We start from the raw sequence: 23,718 nt of genomic DNA on the forward strand, positions 1-23,718 counted from the left end.
GTGGAGGAGGTGTCAAGAAGCTGGAGTGGTAACAAGGTTTAGTGAGCAGGAAGAGTCTGTGGCAGAGAGCAGTTCAGAATCAGAGGCAGAAGCAGAAGCTGGAGAGGAGGGAGGCCAAGAGGCAGAGATGTGGCAGGCTGTATCTCTCTCCTGGTCTCCCAGGACTAGAAGAGGTATGAAGAGGGTGGAGCAAAGATGGACAAGACAACAGAGTCTCAGATTGTTTGGGAAGGACTTGGGGGAGGAGACTTAGGGAGCTGTGGGAAGGCGGGGAACTTCAGGCCTCACAACTGCCTTGTTGGGGCAAGATCTACAAGGAAGAGTTGCTGTGCTCACTAGGCCTGGCCTCTTGAGCTGTTTTGTTTCTTCAAATGAAAAGTTCACTGAAGCCATGTGAGTTGTTGCTGACCTGTTCCTGGCACCTGCTCTTGTCAGATTCTGCATTTCGGTTCACATAGCATTTTGGAAAGTGCAAATCACATGGGCTCACCTTTAAATGCAAACATTATTGAATTGCTCCCCAACCTTCTTCAAAGGCATCCTGCCTCTGATCCAGGTTACATAGAGCCATCATGACTACGTAAGGAGGGGTGAATCGGTCTATTCTGGTTCTCTCCGTTTCTCATTTTCATGAATTTTAATTTGGTTTTCCACATTTCAGCAGAAATGTGTGGATTTTCTTTTAAGAAAGCACCCTCCCGAAAGCTCTTGAACATGTTCATGTGAATTCCTCCTAATGCCATTTTGTCTGCAGATTTAACTTTTTAACATTTTTGCCCGAGATTTCTCCTAACTGGTCTGGTCTTTTCCTCCCCGGTCTGTGGTGAGATTTTCATGGTGCTGAATTTTGTACCCAAGACACAGAACTTTGGCTCTATATGAGGCAGTCTCATCTGACAACAGCCACAAAATGTTCTATGATTCTTATTTTCTCCCTCAAAACCTTGGCATGGAATCTACACTGCAGGTCAGGCATTCTCAAACTTTCTACCCACCGGATAGAGGCTGAGGTCCACCAGTCACAAAATGGCGGTGCAGGGGCAGAGCCACTCACAAAATGGTGGCAGCTGAGGACAGAGTTTGGCAGAACCCAATATCAATTGCTGACATTGTTTTCTACTGATATCTTACCCATCTTTGGAAATCCCCACAGCATTTCCCCTGTGGCAAGGAGTTCCGCAGCTCAGCTTTCCTTGAAACATGTGTAGACATTTGCTCCGGGGGTGTTATGACTCAGCCTCCCCGTTTTAGGCAACATTTGCTGATCCAGAGATTCTAAACAGAGATGGCTTTTTCTTTGATAGATTTCCCTTTCCACCCCCACAGGCCTCTCAGTCTTTTAACCCATTTCCTCTCCTTTCCTGCTTTCACACTCGATTTGCACCTCGGTCATTTCTTCCTCCCGCAAGAGCTTCCCTCTCTTATCTTCTCCTAGTCTGTTTATTCCTCCTCTTCCTAATATATCCATCTTTTATCTCCCGTCCTGATTCCCTTCAACGCCTCCCCTGGCCCATTCTCATTAGAGGGAGAGAGATCTACCTCCCCCTTGAGCGTCTCTGTCTCCCAGCCACCTTTACTCACTTGCAAACCACCTTTGGGAGTTGGTGGTACTGGTCAAACGAAGAGGCTGTTGCGGTGAAATGACAATGAGTGGGAAGCGGAAGAAGTAACAGGGTTTGGTGAGAGGGAAGAGGCTGTGGCAGAAAGCAGTCCAGACTCAGACGCAGGCTGCTGAAGCATCCCGGAAGTCTCCCCCTCTTGCTGCGACCATCTCCCCTCCCGCCTGGTCTCTTAGAGCATGCAGAGAAATGAAAAGAGCAGAACAGAGGTTGGTTGTGCTCAGACGCAGTCTGCGATTGCCTGGTGAAAACCCTGGAGAGGAGGGGACTTACCGGTAGGTAGGTGCAGAACTAAGAAAAGAAAAGACAAGACTGTTCATGTATGTGACGACAGCAGCATGGACGTTACTAGCCCAGAGATGGAAAGAAGACAAAGTACTGTACCGACCAGAGAAGAATGGCAGATCAAATTGCAGTACACAGAAATGGCAATATTGACAGGAAAGATCGGAAACCAGGAAGACAATTTTTTTTTTTTGTGGAAGACTGGAATAGCTTTATAACGTATTTGAGAGACCACTGTAAACAATTGAAATCACTAGCAGGAATACAAAGACACTTGTAAAGTAACATGAACTTTGGAAACCATGGATAATTAGTACCAGTAGTTAAATTACAGTAAAAAATGCAGAAATGAAAGTTTGAAATGGAACCCATCGAGGGATGGGAGGAGGTCCAAAGGTTCGAGGAACCTTTTGTTTTAATTCTTTTTTTCAATGGTTATGTTTGTTATGTATAATATTATGAAGAACTAAATAAACAATTTTAAAATAAAATAAAAATAGGTAGGGCTGCCATACCTATTTCCCAGACTTTGCCGAGGTTTGTCCTTCAAAAATGGCATCTGGGCAGAATTTTTGAAAAGCAACTAAAATGTCTGGGAAAACCTGGGCGTACGGCAGCCCATAACCTCACAACTTTTGTGTCTGGATTTTTCACTTTTTGAAATATGGCAACCCTAACTTGGGCAGCTGTGGGAAGGCAGGGGTCTGTAGTCTTGCCTCCTTGGGGCAAGACCCACAAGAAGAGTTGCTGAGATTCCCAGACCTGTGCTGTTTTTGTTGCTTTGAAGAAAGAGTTAACTTCCCGGACACCGTAGGGGCTTTTGCTGATCTATGCTCCTGAGAACTAGGGAATAGGAGCGATTGGGGAACCTAGGGACCCAGTGCCCACGGGGTTAGAAAAGCACCCCCAACATGATCAAGGGGGTGGGGTGACTTCCCGATGAAGAACGGTTGCAGCATTTGGGAGCTTTCGGTTTAGCGAAAAGGCAAGAAAGTGGAGACAGGATAGATGTTCATAAAATGGCGTGTGGTGGGGAGAAAGAGGACAGACAAAGGTTTTTCTCCCTCTCTTCGTGACACCAGAACTTGTGGATTTGTGAAGAAGCTGGATGTTGGAGGATACAAAACAGATAAAAGGAATGACTGCTTCATGGTTAAACTATGGAACTCCCCGCCACAGGAGGCAGGGAGGGCCACCAACTTGGAAAGCTTTGAGAGAGGACAAATTCATGGAGGAGAGGGCTATCGATGGCTGCCAGGCACGATGGCAGTGTTCTGCCGACGCAGTTGGAGGCAGCAATCCTTTTGAATACCAGTTCGTAAGAAGATGCACGAGCCTGGCTTGCAGGGGGTCCCCGAGATGCTGGACTAGGTGAGCCATGGGCCTGATCCCGCAGGGCTCTTCTTACACTGTTGTGGGTGGTTTAATAAGATTGCTTATCCGCAAGTCAGATGCACATGTGGCCTGGAAACTCTGAGCTGTGTTCGCCGTGGCATTGGCTTCAGAGCATCTCCTATGCTGGGTTGACACTCTGTTTCCTCTGACTTAACTCAGCTTGTGGCTTGCCTGCATGGGTCTGCATCGCCCTTATGCACTTATGCACAATATTGCAGTGCGGGCAGCATTTCCTGCAACAAGCAGTTCAGCCATCAGGCTTTCAGAGGCTGATTCACGGCTTCCCCTCCTCTTTTGCAAATGAAAACCGGCCTTTCGACTTCATCTCCGGGCCCCGTGTATCTCCAGGGAAATGTTTACAGAAGGAAGAAATGAGGACAGAAGCGGGGAAAGGTTACGGAGGTGAACAACTTGGGCTGAATAAAACGGCACTCTGCACATGGGCAGAGACGTATTTTTTCTGAGAACAGGCAAGGTCCCAGATAATGCTGCCGCAGATAATGAACCTACCAGTGAACTGTTTTCTCCCAAGATCCCGTCTGTCCCTTGTAATCTTCCGAGGAGGCTCATCTCCATGTCCTCCAGGTGCAGAAAAACTTTGGCCCTCCAGTTGTTGCTGAACTACAACTCCCATCTTTCCTGGCCACTGGCCATGCTTCCTGGAGCTGCTGGGAGTTGTAGTCCAAAACATATGGAGGGTGCTAGATTGGCAAAGGCCGATCTAAGCTGCATTTGCACTTTATTTGCAAATAAATTTGCAATTGCACCCACTTCCCCACGACTTTCCTACGCCATGCAAAGCGATTCATTTTCTAGCAGACGTTCACCCTGCTCAGTTGTTAATTCTAAATAAATTTTAATCAGGAGGTTAAATGTTTTATCTGCCATTTCCTCTCTCCTTCTCTCTCATATTGCTTTTTGTTTTCCTTATTCATCTTTTTTTATATTTTATCTTCCTTTTTAACGATTATTGGATTGCAAAGTGGATTAAGCATTTCTTTAAGTGGAGAATGGGAGATAAAAACACTTAAAGTCAATTAGTAAGTAATGCCATATCATTAACATTTTTTAAAAAAAATACGGGAAAACTTTTTATTTGTTTGTTGATATTGGCCGTGAGCTTCCAGAATCTTCTGGCTGGCTGGCTGCGTGGGCCTCTGGTCTGATTCAGATGGGGAAATATTGAAAAGGGGTTGGGGGCGGGGGGGGGGAGGCTGGAGTTCAGTTGGTAGGAAATCTGCTTGGCCTACAGAAGGTCCCAGCTTCAGTGCCCAGCATCTCTAGGTCAGTCTTTAAAAGACTCTTGCCGGAAATCCTAGAGAGTCCCTGCCAAACAAACAGTGTAAATACTGAGCTAGTTGGAGCAATAATGCTGAGCTAGATGGAGCAATAATACTGTACTGAGCTAGCCAGAGTAATCATACTGAGCTAACCGGAGCAATAATACTGAGCTAACTACAGCAATAACACTGAGCTAACTGTGGGAATGTTAGGGATGTGGATTAGGATATATTATTAGATAGATCCTATCCAAGCTTGTGTTAGCAAGCTTCCAATATCAGCAGAGTGACATTCCCCTTTTGTGCGCAGCAAAGCGTGAGCGTTAGGTTTGTTAGAACCTTTGCAACAATATTATACTTCAATATTATACTTCCTGGCAAATCCCCTTTGTCCCTCTTAAAAGAAATACACAACACAATAGTATTAAAATAATATAGAGTTTACTCACATGACATCTTTCCAATACTGCCTTTTACATGAAATTGGACTCAGACCCCACACAAGCATACAAAAAAGAACTGAACAAGATTATTAAGGAGCTACCCCTACACATCCAAGAACAGATCCTCACAAACACACCAGCGGAACCTCGGCCAGGAACTTTCTATCTTCTACCCAAAATACACAAACCAGGAAACCCAGGACGCCCCATCATCTCAGGTATTGGCACCATTACAGTGGGTGTTTCCGGCTATATGGACTCTGTTCTGAAACCATATGCTATCAGTGCTCCCAGCTACGTACGTGACACCACAGATTTTCTGAGGAAAATACAATATTTGAACAATCTTCCTAACAATACTATACTAGCCACTATGGATGTGGAATCTCTATATACCAACATCCCACACAATGATGGTTTACAAGCCATAAGGAACACCATTTCAGATAAAACCACAGCGGACTTTGCTACCAAACTCTGCCACTTTGTCCTTACCCACAACCACTTCAAATTTGGTGATGACCTGTTCCTCCAGATCAGCGGCACAGCCATGGGCACCCGCATGGCCCCACAGTATGCCAACATCTTCATGGCAGATTTAGAACAACGTTTCCTTAACTCCTACCCACTCAAACCTCTCCTGTACCTGCGATACATTGACGATATTTTTATTATCTGGACACATGGACAACAGACCCTGGAAACCTTCCACCAGACATTCAATGACTTTCACCCCACCATCAACCTAACAATGAACCAATCTATGCAAGAAATACATTTTTTGGACACTACTATAAAAATACAGGATGGACATATAGACACCACCTTATACAGAAAACCAACTGACCGACAAACATATCTACATGCTTCTAGCTACCATCCCAAACATACCAAACAATCCATCGTATACAGCCAGGCCTTACGTTACAACCGCATCTGTTCCAACTCTACAGACAGAGAATCTCACCTAAGAGATCTACAGCAAACCTTTTTAGAACTAAAATATCCACCTGATGAAGTTAAACAACAGATCAACAGAGCCAGACAGATACCTAGAGAGAACCTGCTGCAAGACAGACCCAAAAAAGAAAATAACAGAACACCACTAGTCATCACATACAGCTCCCAAGCTAAAACAGTACAACGCATCATCAGAGATCTACAGCCTCTCCTGGACAATGACAGCTCCCTTTCTCAAGCTCTGGGAGGAAGACCTTTCATTGCCTACAGACAGCCACCCAATCTTAAACAACTCCTCACCCACAATAATACAACCACCAGACTTAACATGGACACTGGTACCAGAGCCTGCAATAAACCCAGATGCCAACTTTGCTGCCACATACACCCAGACAACACCATTACTGGCCCCAACAACATCCAACATACCATCTCAGGACTATTTAATTGCTCATCCTCTAACATTGTGTATGCCATCAAATGCCAACAGTGCCCTTCAGCTCTCTATATTGGACAAACAGGCCAAACCCTACGCCAAAGGATAAATGGACATAAATCTGACATCAGGAACCAGAAGACAGAAAAACCAGTAGGAGAACACTTCAATCTCCCAGGACATTCTATACAAGATCTCAAAGTAGCTGTCTTACTACAAAAGAATTTCAGAAATAGACTGGAAAGAGAAGTTGCTGAATTGCAACTTATCACCAAGCTCAAAACCATGGAGGGACCTGGTTTGAACAGAGATATCGGATTCTTATCTCATTATACATGATAAGCGATCTTCAGCCATCTCAACCCTTGCTTTTTCATGCAAAACCATTTGCAGTCGTTTGCGGTCATCAACAGCTATCAGTCAGTCAATCACCCATTTCCACCACCCTTCTGAGTGATCCCCCCTCCCCATCCCCACCCCTCCCCACCCCTTCTCTACATAAGTGCCTGGAAACTTCCATTTCACTGTATCTGAAGAAGTGTGCATGCACACGAAAGCTCATACCAAAATAAAAACTTAGTTGGTCTTTAAGGTGCTACTGAAGGAATTTTTTTTATTTTACTTCGATCCAGACCAACACGGCTACCTACCTGTAACCATGACATCCTGAGTTAACAGCATAATCTCAGAAAGGCAGGCTTACGTGGAAAAGTTACAAATATATACATCTGGAGACTACTTAGTAAAGTGAGGCTCCATTTGGTCTCTCTCTTAGCAGCAGGCCAAGAGGGAGAACCATCCTAACTGGAGATTCTCTGGAGATGTTTTCCCATTGAAGAAGAAAAGGCTAAGAGAGAGAATGGCTGCTGGCTAGGGGCTTTTGTCTGCCAGCTAATCCATCTCATCTGGAGGAACAGAAAGCTGAGCTTAGTCAGGTGTCCCTCCAGGTGAGTTCCTCTTAGTGGACACTCTAGGAACTGTTGTGACTTGTCTGCCCCAGTGTTCCATCCCACACTAACTACAGTGGTACCTCGGATTACGAACTTAATTCGTTCCGGAAGTCCATTCTTAACCTGAGGCGCACATTCCCTACATAGGCCTCCCGCGACCCCGGAAGCGGATTGCATTCGTATCCCAAGGCAAAGTTTGCAACCCGGAAGAACACTACTTCCGGGTTTGTGGAGTTTGTAACCCGAAGCGTTCGTAAGCAGGACTGTTCGTAACCCGAGGTACCCCTGTACAGCAAAACTGCTGAGCTAGCTGGAGCAATAACAGTCACTGGACTCAGCATAATACTGTATTTAATACTGTATTTTGGTCTGTATTTTAATTAATTGCTTTTTATGTTTTATTGTAATTTTATTAGTGTGAGCCGCCCTGAGCCCGGTTTTGACTGGGGAGGGTGGGGTATAAATAAAATTATTATTATTATTATTATTATTATTATTATTATTATTATTATTATTATTATCATAACACCTATGTTCCTAAGTAGAGCTGGGAGAGACCCCTATCACTGCCAGTCACTGTAGACAACACTGAGCTAGTTGGACAAATTCTCTGACTCAGTATAAGTCTTTCCGAGGGCTGAGGTAGACAGGATGACTTTATTTTACCATGCATGGTTCAAAAATAAAGTAATATACCAGAAGTATGGGGCGGGGCAGGCAGGCACCAAGCTATACAATGGAACCTCGGTTTACGAACAATCGTAACCCGGAAGTAAGTAAACCGAGGTTTCCGAGGCCTACGACGCTCCGATGCCTTCCGGAGGCCGGGCCTCCGCTCCGGGCCTTCGCGGAGCCATCGGAGCACTTCCGCGGCCGCGGCCCAGTTGTGGACGCTCCGGACAGCTGCGGAATGGCAGGAGATAAGTGATTGTGGAAGAGGACCCTGAGCCCCCATCCAAACAATGACTATCATCAGCCCAGGTAATAATTTTTTTAAAAAATTTTCATCTACAATACTGTCTTAATTATTTTATAGTACAGTACATTGATTATTGCCTTCATTTTATGGCTCAATGGTGGCGCTGTGGGTTAAACCACTGAGCCTAGGGCTTGCTGATCAGAAGGTCGGCGGTTCGAATCCCTGTGACGGGGTGAGCTCCCGTTGCTTGGTCCCAGCTCCTGCCAACCTAGCAGTTCGAAAGCACGTCAAAATGCAAGTAGATAAATAGGAACCGCTACAGCGGGAAGGTAAACGGTGTTTCCATGTGCTGCTCTGGTTTGCCAGAAGTGGCTTTGTCATGCTGGCCACATGACCTGGAAGCTGTATGCTGGCTCCCTCAGCCAATAATGTGAGATGAGTGCCGCAACCCCAGAGTCGTCCGCGACTGGACCTAATGGTCAGGGGTCCCTTACAGTACATTGATTGTTGCCTTCATTTTATGGATCAATGGCCTCATTAGACAGTAAAATTCGTGTTAAGTTGCTGTTTTAGGGCGTGTTTTTCATCGTCTGGAACGGATTAATCCACTTTCCATTGCTTTCAATGGGAAAGTTCGCTTCAGGTTAAGTACGCTTAGGTTTAAGTACAGACTTCCGGAACCAAATGTGCTTGTAAACCGAGGTACCGCTGTATTGGAATTGTGGAGGGGGAGCAGGTCTTTAACCCTTTGCCCCCTGCTGCAGTGCTGACCATAATGGAGAAACAGATCTGTTGTGATCAAATTATATGCCCCAAACCCAGGACAGCCACGGACCATGTCAATAACACTGAGGTAGAGTGACCAGAGGTCTGACTAGGGGAACCCAAACTTCTTTGGGCCTAAGGCTGGCACAGATGGAAATGTTAGAAAATGTCGTAGGCGCTGCAAAATACCCATTTCACAGAAGAAGAACTGACGCTGCTCAGATTCTCCCCGGAAACAGGCAAAGCACGTTCCCACCACCACCCTGAAAACACAGGACACTTGGAGACTGTCGTTATTGGCTGGTGGGAAGCAAACATATACTAGCATATTCAGGTTACTAACCCACTTCTCCCAAAAGATCAGACTGTTTACAAAAAAGAAAGTGATGCAGAAATGTCGTGGAAAGTGCCGGGTAATATTTGCCATAGCTGCCAAGTTTTCACTTTTCTCGCGAGGAAGCCTATTCAGCATAAGGGAAAATCCCTGTAAAAAAGGGATAACTTGGCAGCTATGATATTTGCTGCAATGCAACATCATCTAACCTCCCCACAAACGAATCAGGATTAATGTTCATTAAATAGCCATCAACATCTATTCTTCTCGCACAGAAATCAGGCTCAGTGCTCAATAAACAATGTCATCTGGAAGGAGCATTGGGCACAACCCTTCAGTTTTGCCTTCTCTCCGTTCCTTGTTTTCCCAGCCTTACATTCAGTTCTCCACATTAGCTTGCAATTTATTCATTTTATAAAGCGCTCATGAACATTCATCTGCATTATAGTGCAAATTTCTCCTAATATATATATTTTTTCGTGCAATTTCCCTTAATATACACTCTCTTCCTTTTTCCTTTTTGCAAAGCAGCTTGCCCTCTTATGCAATTATGTATAATTTCTTTTTTACTAGCATAAGCACACTTTGCCTGTGTATCTCTCTGCATGTTACTTGCCTAGAGAACTGCATTGCAAAATTTGGACAGGTGCAGATTTCCAAGGACGGCTGTGTTTGCCTTTGCACCTTGCTTCTGAGAGCACAGGTTTGTGCCTGCTCTGGCAGCATGCACACTAACCTCGGAAAGCGAGAATTGAGTTTGTGCCCCCTTAAGTGCAAACTGAACCTTGAGGCGAGAAAGCGGACTGCCCCCGCCAAAACAACAGCAGCATCCACCGCCACCCACTCCTCTGAATGTACAAGCTCCAAGCAAACAACTCTCTCTTTAAGAAACAATTTTTAAAAAAGTAATTGGAGGGGTCCTGGCAGATGCCAAGTGGGAGCATCTGTAAGCACCTCGAGGACCCCAGAACTTGGAATAAAACAGCTTCCTCTGCTCCTAGCACCTGTGTCTTAGAAAGCACAGCTCCTTGGACTGGCAGCGTGTTTCATACCTGCTTGTAGGTATCTCTGTTTGCCTAACCCTTGTTAGGAGGCCTGCAGAGACACACCCAAGGGGGAAAGATAACAGGATCCGACTCTTGCCGCCACCTTTGGTCAGCCTACGGATCCGGATTCGCAACCAGTTGCCCGAGGAGCCCCAGCAAATTCAGCTGCCTGGCAGCCCCCCCTCCCCTTGCCTACCCTGATCTCATCCTTTATGAGCAAGGAAAGGCAAGAGGTGGGCTATAAGTGTAGATCGGTGGAAGTGGGATGTACCACCCCCTGAGGTGGGGGTGGGGTTACCTGAGGAGGGCTGCTGAGCTGTGAATGACTATCAGGCTTTGGAAATCTGGTATCACTGGATCGAGGTCATCAGTTGTTGAATTACTTCAACTGGTTTTAATCGGATGTTGAACAAACGGCCCTTTCAAATTTCATTGCATTCTTAACTTCCTTAGTGGGGGCATGCAAATCTCTATTCTGAATAATGTTTTTTTATAAGGTAGGGGGCACTGAGGATGAGTTTATGGAGCCAAGAGGGCAGTGGCCCCAAAAGGTTTGGGAATCACTAATGTAAATAATAATGATTAATGTCTTAGGGTAGGGAACTAGGTCACAAAAAAGCAACAGCCCCTGGGAATGATGTTTAGAGTATCTCTCCTTGCCCACCCTCCCCTGCTGGTCCTGAAACCATAAAATTCAATAGCTCAACTGATGCTTGGTGATGGGGCTGCTGGAAATTGCAATCCACATCTGGAGGGCAACAGGTTTGGCGAAGGTTCGATCCTGCCCTGCTGCACCTCTTATCAAATAAAGGTTCATACCCTCCAACATTTCTCCGGTGAAAATAGGGGTGTCCTAAGGGAAAGCGGGGCATTGCAGGAACAAGTCAGAAACCAGGATGGCTTCTGTCCTGGAAAATAGGGACACTCGGAGGCTCTGAAGGTCTCTTTCGCTGGGAGTTTGTCTAAAACTAAGAGACAATATTGGTAAATTGTGTGAGCTCTCTCAGCTCCTGGACCAGGCGTCCTGGAAGAGGTTGGCACCCGCAGGCGGATACTGCAGATCGCCTCGCCTCGACTTGGCTGCCTCAGTGGCAGGATGTGGGGCAGCTGAGGAGATGCAGGAAATCGACAACACCTCAGGGAGTCTGGCTGTTTTCCATGCCAATTCCGGTTGTGCCAATTTGCTCACTTCTGCAGCGTGGGCGGGTTGCAAGGCGGCGGGGTGAGAGCTTCGAGGCCAGGTTTTGGAACAGCTGGGTTGGGCCTGGACGTGGGTGGCAAACCCAAATGTTTTGGAGGGGCAGAGGCAGCGCTTGTTCTAGGAAGGCCCCATAGCTGTGGGGAAGGGGAGAAGCAGGGCTTGGGGAAGTAAGTGGGTCTTGCAAGTAGGGCAAATGCCTCAGAGTCCCATGTGTGGAATTCACCTAGGGGACACGGCTCAACCAAGCTAGGGTGTCCGTGTGTCTTACTTTACAGAGGCCGGTCCCCATTGGAGCTGATAGGGTGTAAAGCAAGGAGGTCAACAGTAGGGGGAGCCAGAGCCAGTTAATTCTGGGTTTGTTCCCATCCTCCTGCCTGCTGAGCAACAGAAATTAGGAGCAGGAAGCTGGCAAGCAGGGTGAACCGCCTGGGAAGATTGTCATTGAGAAGGCAGGCAGGTGGGGGTGGGCTGAGGGCAAGTGGGCACCTCAGACTAAAGCGGAGAGAGCGACTGGCGCTTCCATCCACGGTGTACCCCATTCTGAACGACGGCCAATGTGGCGGCCCTGATACTTGGGTCACATCCACCCCATATATTTAAAGCACTCTTAAACCACTCTAGCAGTCCTGTTTCCCCGCGAAAAGAATTCTGGGATTCCTAGTAAACTAGAGTTCTCAGGAGCCACGGTTGTTAAAATGGCACGGATATGCTTTGAATCAGGGTTTCCCAAACTTGCATCTCCAGCTGGTTTCAGACTACAACTTCCATCAACACTAGCTAGCGGGATGAGCGGTCAGGGATGATGGCGGTTGTAGTCAAAAAGAGAGAGCTGGAGACAGGGGTGCCCACTGGAATAAAATAGGGGGGGGCAGGTAAGCTTCGCCCTGCATAATTGGTAACATGATTAGGCACAGTCCTGCCATTTGAATGGAAATGCTCATCAACTTGAAGGGGGGCGGCCCCCTCAAATATTTTATTAGGGGAGTGAAGCCCCTTCAGCCCCTAGGAGTTGGCTCCCATGGCTGGAGACCTAAGTTTTGAAAACCCTGCTTTAAATGAATGGCGTGGATCTTGCTGGGGAGTCGACACTAAGAAGCCTTGCTCACTCCCCCAGGCAACCTGCATAACCCCACCCACTTTTATCTTATACCTGTGTATTGTATCTGACGAAGTGTGCATGCACACGAAAGCTCATACCAAAATAGAAACTTAGTTGGTCTTTAAGGTGCTACTGAAGGATTTTTTTTATTTTGCTTCGACTCAGACCAACACGGCTACCTACCTGTAACTGTGTATGGCCTGTTAAACTGCAGTTCCCAGTATTCCTGTAGTTGTGGGTGGGAAAGAGAGAGATGGTTTTATCAGCTCAGTACATAACATAGTGTGTGCACAGCTGATGCTGCTCTGAGCCTCCTGGGGAAAGGGTGAGACGGTAATCAATAAGAATAATAAGTAATTGGTGAGAATAAATCTCCCCATGACTTTAGGGTCATAGAAATGCAGAGTTGAAAGGGACAATGGGAGTCGTCTAGTCCAACCCCCCTGCAATGCAGGAATCTTTTGCCCAAAGCGGTGCTCGAACCCACGGCCCTGAGATTAAAAGTCTCATTAGTTGCAAGCTTCTTATTATTCGTATCCAGCATTGCTCCTGCGCCTTAATGCCCTGCAGGCATTATCAGTTGATAATGCTTACCTATCTCCCAGCTTTGCAGACCAGGATGCTCTTAAAAGCATGGGAGGAGGCCTTCCCTCCCGTTCTTTGGCAACCCTGCCATTGCCCCATCTGCAAAGAACGGAAATGATGAAAGCTTCCCTTCTCATCAGAATCCAGCCTCGTCAGCTGCCGGCCCTCCAGAGTTTCTGAACAGTCACGCTGCCGTTCCATTCCCTCGTCACTCTAGCCCACACATGCACCAGGTCCCTCATGCGGAAGAAGGGCAGGGCCCTTCCCGGAATTGATTCACATGTCTGAGGCTGGATTCCCCTCTGGCAGCGGCAGGGGACTGGGAAAGGCAGCATGAAAATGTCTGGGACAGTTCTGGACGCTGCTAGGAGGACTGGTTAGAGAAGAAAGGCGATGGGAAGAGAATTGGCAACTACAAAATGTCTGCAACAGACATTCCTGAAAGAAAAGGGCTGAAGGGTAATAGAATCATAGAATAGTTGGAAGGGACCCCAAGGGTCATCCAGTCCAACCCCCTGCAATGTAGGAATCTCAATGGCAGGTGGATGTTTGCTTTCAGAACGTAAGTAGAGCCTGCTGGATCCGGCCAATGGATCCGGCCAACAGAGGCCAGTCAGATGCCTGTGGGGAACCAGCAAGCAGGATTCGAACACAAGAGCAACTCTTCCCTCCTTTGGTTTCCAGCAACCAGGATCCAGAAGCCTTGCTGCCTCCAACCGTGGAGGCAGAGCATAGCTAGGAGCCATCAATAGGCTTCAACTCCTGCCAGCTGAAAATGAAGAAATCATTGGTGCCCTGCAGACTAAGGTCTAGTTTTCTGTATTAATACAGGCAGGTTATGTGTCAGTGTCTGACTGTGTGTAGGGTAGCCAATTCTTTTGCTGGCTCACGCTCTTCTGCTTTTAACAACAGCTTGGTTGCCAGAAACCGCACAAGCAGATTGGGCATCTGGGATGGCATGTGTGTCCTGTGCCCAGGGGTGGGGCCAGCTGCCCGCGGGGACGGGGCAGGATGCTCCGCAGGGCCTCCAAGGAGTCTGCCTACCTCCTCCCACTCAGCCGCCCTACAGCTGGGGGGAGGCGGTGGGTGGACCGTTTGGGGCAGCGCGGAGCCTGCGGGCCCCCAAGCCACCGCATCACTCCCAGGAGAGACGCTGCAGGCCCCGCCTGGCATTTTGTCACCCCCCTCAGTGGTGACACCCTGGGTGGTCTGCCCCACCTTCCTCCGCCCCTGCTCACAAGGTGGTGAGCTCTTCCTCACTGGAGGTTCTCCTCCCCCCCCCCCAGCAGAGGTTAACCATCAGGGATTCTTTAGTTGTGATTCCTGCATTGCAGCGGGTTGGAATAGATGACCCTCAGGAGTCCCTTCCAACTCTACAATTCTATGTCTCTGCCTTGAAAGCCTTCTGATCCTAAGCTGCTGTGAAATGCTCAGAAATGGGCCGGGGCCCGTTTTGCTCCAGCTGTTTAGCAAACCTTTTTTATAACCTAAACATTACGCTTTACTTTGCCGTTGAGTTTCTTCGATTGGGCAAACAGCAGGAAATGGAGAAAGAAAAGGAACAGGAAACAGAGCAAGGAAGATATGGAATATGAAGCAGAGAACGGGTGTGAGGTCTTACCTCTTATCTCAAGGCACACACATTCATCCTCTGCTCCCAACATTTTGCCTTGCTAGCTTTACACTGGCCTCGTCTTCTCCCAGGCTGAACAGAGATCTGCCATCATGGTGATGTTATAGATCAGCCTCCCCCCACCAGGCGCACTCCAGATGTTTTGTACTACAACTCCCACTAGCCACAGCACTGCAAAGGTTTTTATAGTTCATCCTCCCTCCAATTAAACCTCCTTTTAGTAGCCGGAGGAGCAAACCAGAAATACAGGCTGAATGTCACAATTTCTCTAGCCGTGCGTGTCTCAGGGCCAGATCTAAAGGGCACCCTTAAAAGACTATGTGCCCCAAACCCAACAAGGCTAGCCCAAACTTCATTTCCAGCAGAGCCCAGGTGGCTTCCAAGGATGGCAAAAGGACAATGGGCTTCCTCTGCTGTTCATCTCCAGACTCTGATATTCAGAGATAGACTGCCGCTGAACCTGGAGATCCTTTATGTCATGTTATTTTTGGTTGTGACAGTTATGGCACAGCAATAGGGGCACTGAAATTCAGATCGGAAGCTTGGTCTCACATCGTCCCTGACCTGGATATCTGTCTTGGTTAAATAACTGTTTGCAGACCCGTCTGCGTAACTGTCTAATCTTATGTGTGTGTGCATCTCTCTGGTGAGGAAGTCTGTGACTTGCTGATCGGACCACATCAACCGCACCACGGATCTCAGCTTGGTTTTGACAGCTTCTGCACAATGGCCTCTGTCACTTGGGGCCTCTGTGAAGTCACTGCATGCACAGAAAGACTGAGCCATCTAGCTCAATGTTGTCTACACTGACCAACAGAGGCCCCCCTCCATGTCTCAGCCCTGCCTGGAGGAATCCCAGGGGGATTGAACCTGGGACTTCCAGCTGCTCTAACCACTGAGCCACATTCCTTCCCCTACAGAAAGCAGGTTGCAAAAAGCTCCCAGCCTGGGACAGTCTTGTGCACCCTCCTCACTCACACGCAGGCGGGAGATGAAAATGTGGCACAGTGTTTGCTGTTGTGGCAGGCAGTGCAGGATATGGCTGTGGAAATGCCTCCTGCAACAGCCACCTGAGGCCATGTGGAAGACCCGGGCTGTGGCAGGTCACGAGAAGCTTGACTCTCCCACTGCGCTCACAGGTGAGCAATCAAGGCTCCCTGGTCGCAAGATGGAGCTGATCGGCCCACAATTCTTGACCACCTTGGATGAAAACTGTGTTGTCTCAGTTAAGAACCTGGCCAACCCTTATCATGTCACTTCTTGTCCCCAAGACATTTGCCATAATTGAGCCAAGACATTTGCCACCATTGAGCCAAGACATTTGCCTCCATTGTGTCAAGACATTTGCCTCCATTGAGCCAAGACATTTTCCTCCATAGAGCCAAGACATTTGCCATCATTGAGCCAAGACATTTGCCTCCATTGAGCCAAGACATTTTCCTCCATAGAGCCAAGACATTTGCCATCATTGAGCCAAGACATTTGCCATCATTGAGCCCAAGACATTTGCCTCCCTTGAGCCAAGCTGTTCTCCCTCACCTCACCAGCCCCTCTCCGTTATCCCTCCTTGCCCCCCGTGACCCCCATGGCAGTACTTACCGTGAGGGGCAAAGAGCAGATGACGAAGATGACCGTCATGAGGGCCAGCAAGATGAGGTGGTCCACCTCCTCCTCGCCTTGGCCGAGCCAGCTCTTGCGCCGGCGCTGCTGGGCCACGTTGATAGAGCCTCGCCGGCGGGCCCTCTGCTTGCGATACATCTGGCAGAGGCTGATGATAACCAGGCCGTTGCACACGAAGATGGCGAGGATCAGCAGCGCCATCAGCGTGGCGTAGGACAGCGAGAAGGCGGCCTTGCCGCGGTCGCCCCCTGTCAGCTCCACGTCCATCTGGACAAAGCACCAGGTGCCCGGGCAGTACTGCTTGTACTGCCCAACACCCAGGAAGGGCAGACTGCAGAAGAGGGCGCTGAAGGCATAGGTGGCGGGCAGAGAGAGCTTGGCCCACCGGCGGATGTTGTGCTGCGAGTAGAAATAGGGGTAGCTGATAGCTAGGCACCGCTCCACCGCCATGGTGCAGAGGATGAGCATGGCTGCTTGGCTGAAATACATCATCGAGAAGGCAAAGAGGTCACACAGCCAGTGCCCTCCATCCACCAGGCCCAGCACGGTGGCGTTTCGCGAATAGGCCACAAAGACCACAGGGCTGACCACGCAGGTGCCCAGCAGGTCCGTGATGGCCAGGCCAGTCACCAGGATGCAGAAGGCCGAGCTCTTGGTCCGCAGCTCCTTCCGGTGGAAGCCCAAGATGGCCAGGGCGGCCACGTTGCCCACCACCCCTGCCGCAAACATGAAGGAGCTCATTCCCGGGTTGCCATCCTTCTGCAGTCGGGTCAGGCCGCTGCAGTCCTCCGGAGGGGTCAGGTTTGCTTGCGGCTCATGCATTGGCACAGAGAAGGGAGCTGGAGGTCTCGGAGGGGGAAAGCCAGGAGGAGAAAGCGGGAAGCTTTGGAACTTCTTGTTCTCAGATGTGAGGCCTCAGAGCTTCGAGAAGGAAGAAGGGGAATGGTGGGTTCAGCTTCTCCTCCTGCTGCTGCTTTCTTTTCCCAATTAATTCATGCCCCTAGTCACGATAGATGAGCCTGGAGTCCTTTTCCCAGAAGCTGCGAAAGAAGACATTGGGGTCCAGCAGATTACGAAGCAAGAATCCAGCCAGCGGGGTTAGGGTCAGGATGGGGTCATGCCCCCTGGCTAAAGCAGGTGGAGGTGAGGACCCCCCCCCCAAAAGGACTGAGTGGATGGTCCTGAGTTCTGTTCCTCCCAGCTCTAGGAAAGCGGCAAAGTCAGAGAGCAGGAAGAGGGGCTAAGCCAAGGCTCTGGGATGGTGTATCTGGGGAGGGAGCCTGTCCCATCCCATCCCTGGTCGGGTGTGAAGATGTCTGCTTGCCTCCGAGTGAGTCGCCCAGCGTCGAAAGTGTGTCTGGCTGCTGCCGGCTTTGCGTGGGTGAACATTTGAGCTGTCATGAGCTCGTAAGGGAGTAGCTTTCTACTCAAGTAGGCAGGCGGGGACTGGGGAGGGACGGGGTGGGTGGGGCTTGGTCTACCCACCCAATGGGTGCTGATAGCTTTCTTTTTTCCAACCAGACTCCCACGCTTATTTCTCTCTCTCTCTCTCTCTCTCTCTCTCTCTCTCTCTCTCTCTCTCTCCTTCCTTCAATGATTGCAAACTGGCTCGTCAGCTGAGTAAAGGCATGAAAGCTTGCCCCGTCAACGAGACTCATTCCTTATTATACAGACAGAGCCCCCACCCACCCACCTGCCCTAATGCAATCCAGAGGAAAGTCTGCTGCAGGCTCCCCAGGGCTGCCTAGTAACAGGAACTTAAGTCACCCATGATTTAACCACAACCAGACCGTAAGAATTTGCAAGGAGGGCACAGATGAAGTACTGAACTTGCTCCCCCAGGGGGCAGAGGATAAGGCTATCCATGGCAACAACTACCCACGATGCCCCCAGCTCTGCTTCCACAGTCAGAGGTATTGATGCTTTCGAACACCAGTTAATCTGGAGACCGCGGGAGGGGAGAGGGCTTTTGTGCTCGGGTGCTGCTTTTGAGTTTCCCATAGGCATGTGGTTGGCCACTGTGAGAACAGGATGCTGGCTATCTGGGATATCTCAGTTGGTAGAGCATGAGACTCTTAATCGCAGGATCATGGGTTCAAGTCCCACCTTGGGCAAAAAAAAAAGAATTGCGTTGCAGGGGGTTGGACTAGATGACCCATGTGGTCCCTTCCAACTCTACAATTCTATGTTTCTATGACTAGGTGAGTCACTGGCCTGATCCAGCAGGTTCTTCTGATGTTCGTAACTACAGGGAAGAGGAGTTGGCCAACTTGCCTGGCCTCAGGGCCGGCACTGCCATTAGCCAGAGTGAGGCAACTGCCTCAGGCGGCAAATTCTGAAAGCTGGGGAGAAGCAGAGAGTGGCTAAAGGGCTCTGCTGCCACCCTGCTTCCTGGTCTTCCACTGGCAGGCTGGCCAGCTTTTGTGCATGGGACAAGAAAGAGGTAGCGTCCTCAGGCAGCAAATGGTATTGAGCCAGCCCTGGCCCTTCTCGGTTGGGAAGCTGAGCAATGTGTGAGTATGGTTGCCACCTTGTCAGACCCGGACCAGCTTTCTTGCCTTTAAAGGCAGCCCAAGGGACAGGGATTTTACTGGCGATGCCTTTTCCTGATGTCGAGACAATGTGAGATGGAATTATTACAGTTCCTGGCAACTTGGATGGGTGGATATTTTTAACTGTAATTGAGACTTTATAAGCTGCAGCTGGTTTTAGATATGGTTTTATTGTTATTGGGTTGTTTTAACCATCTTAGATTGTCCGTGCTTTGTTTTTGTCTTTGAATTGCAGGTCCTTTGGCTGCACTGGGCTCCTTGGGGAGTGAGGGTGGGGTATAAATCCATCCATCCATTGGTTGCTTAATTTGGGCTGGACGGTGAAAGGCACAGGAGCGGAACCAGCTTAAAAAGTTGGCAACCCTTACTGCATTGAGATGGGGCTGGAAAAAAGAGGAGTGCTTTTTGCTGTGTCAGGGAGAGGAAGCTGGGTTCATTCTCTGGCTCTCTGTAGTCTTTGAAAGCATTGCAGGGGGTTGGACTAGATGAGCCTTGGTGTCCCTTGCAGCTCTACAATTCTATGATTCTAATCTGGCACTCTCCAGCTGTTTTGGACTACAACTCCCATCATCCAATGGGAGTTGTAGTTCGAAACATCTGGAGGGCGCCAGGTTGGGGAAGGCTGGCTTAGATGACCTTTGAAAGACCTTCTACCTCTATGGTTCTGTGAAATCAGGGCAACTAAATATATGCTTCCCAATTGCCACTTTGGACGCACGAGGTTCTTTTGCACGGCATCAGACAATATCCAGCATCCTGCACAACAGCCATTTCTCGCCGCCTTTCAACTGGCGTCGTTTGCACTGAAAGAACCATTCGTGTGTCTTTTTCTCCAGCCTTCTCATTCTCTCCATCTCCACCCATACTTCCTCCGGGGTTGTCAACTGTTTTCTGGGAGGGTCCTTCGAGAAGAGTCCTGCAGATCCACCTTAGGGCTGCCTGGAACGTGGAACGAGCAATGGAGGCGGTCAATAATTTGCTGGAAAGAAAGACCTCGGCTTCCCCTGCTGGGCAGCTTGGGTAGTAGCATCCAATGTCTGCAACAGGACACTACCATGGGCTTCTTCTTCTTGGACAATCACTCGTAGCTGAGTAAGATTGTCTGCCATAAACATGGTTTTAAAAGTGAGTCTGTAAGTGACTGTGGAGGCCAATTCTGGACCCACACATCCTGCTACAGTGGGGACATTGGTTTCCAGGCGGGAGTTGATCACGGTGAGGGTTTGCCAAGCGTGCCTTCCGCTTTGCACATTTCTCCCTTGCGTCCTGAGTTCACGCGTCTCCAAAGTCCATGACACCTTTGGTAAAGGCTTTCCTCCAATTGGAGCGCTCGCAGGCCAGTGTTTCCCAGTTGTCGGTGTTTGTACTACTTTTTAAAGATTTGCCTTGAGAGAGTCTTTGAACCTCTTCTGATGACCACCAGCATTACGCTTTCCATTTTAAAATTTGGAATAGAGTAGTTGCTTTGGAAGACGACAATCAGGCATCCACACAACATGACCAGTCCAACAAAGTTGATGTTGAAGAATCATTGCTTCGACACCACCAGTGTAACCTGGGCACACTAAGGCTGTGTGCACATTACCTGAGAGGTCCTTCCTCCCGCACTGTGTTTCGAATTGCACTTGTGAATAGTTGTGCACATCAGCACAGTGGAATGTGTTTCCAGGTCTCTCCTTACCAGCGCCTGGATGTCTTCCTTACTAGTCCTGATGGCTGTGCTCTGTCTCCATGGTTCTGAGCACCAGTTGCTGGAAACAGCAGGGCGGGAGAGGTCTCCTGCGATCGGGTCCTGCTTGCTGGTTTCCCACTCGCCGGATCCAGCAGACACGTAACAACGTTGTTGTTGCTGGCGTCCGTCTGTCTCGAGAGAAAACGGAGTGCGCCTCCAGGGGTGAAGTCAAACTGCTGTGTTAGCAGCACTGAAGTGACCTCCCCGGGGCACAAGCCTGGGCACTGTGTCTGGGGGTGCTGGGCTGCCCAGATGACAAGACTCTTGGCCCCACTGATGTGGTCCAAAGGAAAGCAGAGCAAGATGTTTGGCACCAGCCGGGCTGCAGGAGTTTCTGGAAAGAGGCATGCAAGGCGCCATCCAATCGTCTTAGGGACTCCGCTCCACATTTGTGTAGGATTTACCCCTTAGCCCAGGGGTCGGCAACCTAAGGACCATGGGCCACAAGCGGCCCATGGGGGTCACTTAACTGGCCCATGGACCCCTGTCACCTGCTCGGGGACCCCCGCCGCCCGCCTGGTTGGCTCCCATGCATTGTGCTAAACCGGCAGAAAGCAGAGCGGGGACCGTCTTCCGCGGTGCTGTCCTGCTTCCCATTGGCTGCAGGAAGCTCCTGCAGCCAATGGGAAGCGCACACCTCCTCCGCGCTGAAAAGAGCGCCAGAAAAAGCTTTTGCGCGTACGTGCACTCGCACACACACACACACACACACACACACACACACACACACACACTCTGGCCTACCGCGGCGACTGTGGGACCGTGAACCGGCCCAAAGCACAAATACTTTGCTGACCCCTGCCTTAGTCTTTTCTCTGAAAGGTAGCAGAGTCGTAGGATCAGAGTTTTCCTTCTCCTAGAGATCGTGGGTAGGCAAACTAAGGCCCAGGGGCCGGATCCAGCTCAATCGCCTTCTAAATCCGGCCCGCGGACGGTCCGGGAATCAGTGTGTTTTTACATGAGTACAATGTGTGCTTTTATTTAAAATGCATCTCTGGGTTATTTGTGGGGCATAAGAATTTGTTCTTTTTTTCTCCCCCCCCCCCCAATATAGTCCGGCCCCCCACAAAGTCTGAAGGACAGTGGACCAGCCCCCTGCTGAAAAAGTTTGTTTGAAACCCATTAGCTTAATAGTAGTAGTAGTAGTAGTAGTAGTAGTAGTAGTAGTAGTAGTAGTAATACGTGGCTTTATTAGACTTCCTTACACTCCATACTCTTCCCTCATCTTTCTGTTCCCTTTTCACTACTGATCCCCACCTAAATCAGGGGCGCATCCTAATAATGCAGATTGAAATCATGCGAAAAAATCAGATCCCATCATGTGTTGCAATTGAACGTATGTTTCATTTCATTATTTTAACATTTCGTTTTAGGGTTTCATCTTGTTTTTTATTTTGAGTTATGTATGTGGGGGCCCACCACCAACTTAGGTGCTTAGGGCCCCTGAAGGTTGTGATCTCTGTATCTAGAGACCCTTCTCGCCTTCTTTGTCACACACCCCTTTCTCTGGCCTTTTCAGTCCAGGCTCCTGGCGGTGCAACAGGTGGGAGACGTTTCCGTCCTCTGTGCCAGAGATAAACTCGGCTTTAATTGGCTTGCCCTTTCAAGGCATTCAGCTTCCAGCTGATCGTTTTGTCTTAACGCGGCTGGGAAGGCAGCATTCATTATTCAGCAGCCTCTGTTCCAGGCCCTTTTCCAAATGAAATAACCCATCCATTACTGCGGGACGATGATCTCAGGCCTTTCTCAACGGTCCTTTGCAACATCCTGCCATCATCCTCCCAGTGACCCTGCGAGGTAGGTCAGTCGCGCAAGGACCAACTTCAGCCAAGGCTCTCTTGTGTTTTGTCTGCTGGGATCTGACCATCCCGGAAAGAAAAAAAAGGAGACCTCTGAGGACTTGCAGATCTGAGAGCAACATTTTTTACTGCCTCGGTTCTTGGCAGTGTGATGCAAAGGCCTTTGCATACCGGTAGTAGTTCATAGTAGGAAGCAGATAGCTCAGTGAAGATTTCGAGCCAATGCTTGGTGGCCATGAAGAAGGCAAATTTCATGCTAGGGATCATTAGAGAAGGCATTGAAAAATGAAACTGCCAGTATAATGCCATTATACAAATCTGTTGTGCAGCTGCATCAGGAATACTGTGTCCAGTTCTGGTTGCCTCACTTCAAAAAGGAAATCCGAAAGTAGGGAAAGGTTCAGAAAATGGGGATGGAGCAATTCCTGCATGAACAATTGCAATGTTTGGGACTTTTAGAGAAAAGGCGAGGAAGAGATGGCATGATAGAAGTAGATTACACAATGCATGGCATGGAGAAAGTTGATAGAGAAAGGTGTTTCTCCATCTCTCATAATGCTCAAACTTGTGGACATCTAAGGAAGGCAAATGTTGGAAGATTCAGGAAAGTGCTTACTTAGACAGCACGCCGTTAAACTTTGGAACTCCCTTCCACAGGAGGCAGTGAGGGCCACCCACTGGGGTGGCTTTAAAAGAGGATTAGGCAAATTCATGGGGAAGAGAGCTATGAAGGGCTACTAGCCATGACGGCTATGCTCTGCCCTCCACAGCTTGGAGGCAGCAATGTTTCTGAATCCCAGTTGCTGGAAAGCAGAGGAGGGGAGAGTTGCTCTTGCACTCAGATCCTGTTTGCATCTAGTCGGCCCCTGTGAGAACAGGATGCTGGACTGGATGGCCATTGGCTTGATCCAGCAGGCTCTTCTGACATTCTTGTATTTGGTGAGTTTCTATAGGATATGTCAATAAGGCTGCCGTTAAGGGTCTGTTTAGGAAAGAAAATCCCATGGGATTTCAGTTCTCTGCGGCTACAGGAAACAAAATTATGCATGCAAAATACATGCAGAT

General features: G+C 48.9%; 1 protein-coding gene across 1 annotated transcript in view; it reads right to left on the reverse strand.

Moving 5' to 3' along the window:
- Nucleotides 1–17,575, reverse strand: part of PTGIR (prostaglandin I2 receptor) — a 29,917-nt gene extending 12,342 nt beyond the window's left edge. The window contains exon 1 of the mRNA XM_035120995.2: nucleotides 16,550–17,575. Within this exon, the coding sequence (XP_034976886.1) occupies nucleotides 16,550–17,392 (843 nt within the window). The 5' untranslated portion in view covers nucleotides 17,393–17,575. The remainder of the gene's footprint in view (nucleotides 1–16,549) is intronic.
- Nucleotides 17,576–23,718: the final 6,143 nt, after the last annotated feature.

The sequence above is a fragment of the Zootoca vivipara genome, chromosome 6 (genome assembly GCF_963506605.1).
Source record: "Zootoca vivipara chromosome 6, rZooViv1.1, whole genome shotgun sequence".
Classification (NCBI taxonomy): domain Eukaryota; kingdom Metazoa; phylum Chordata; class Lepidosauria; order Squamata; family Lacertidae; genus Zootoca; species Zootoca vivipara.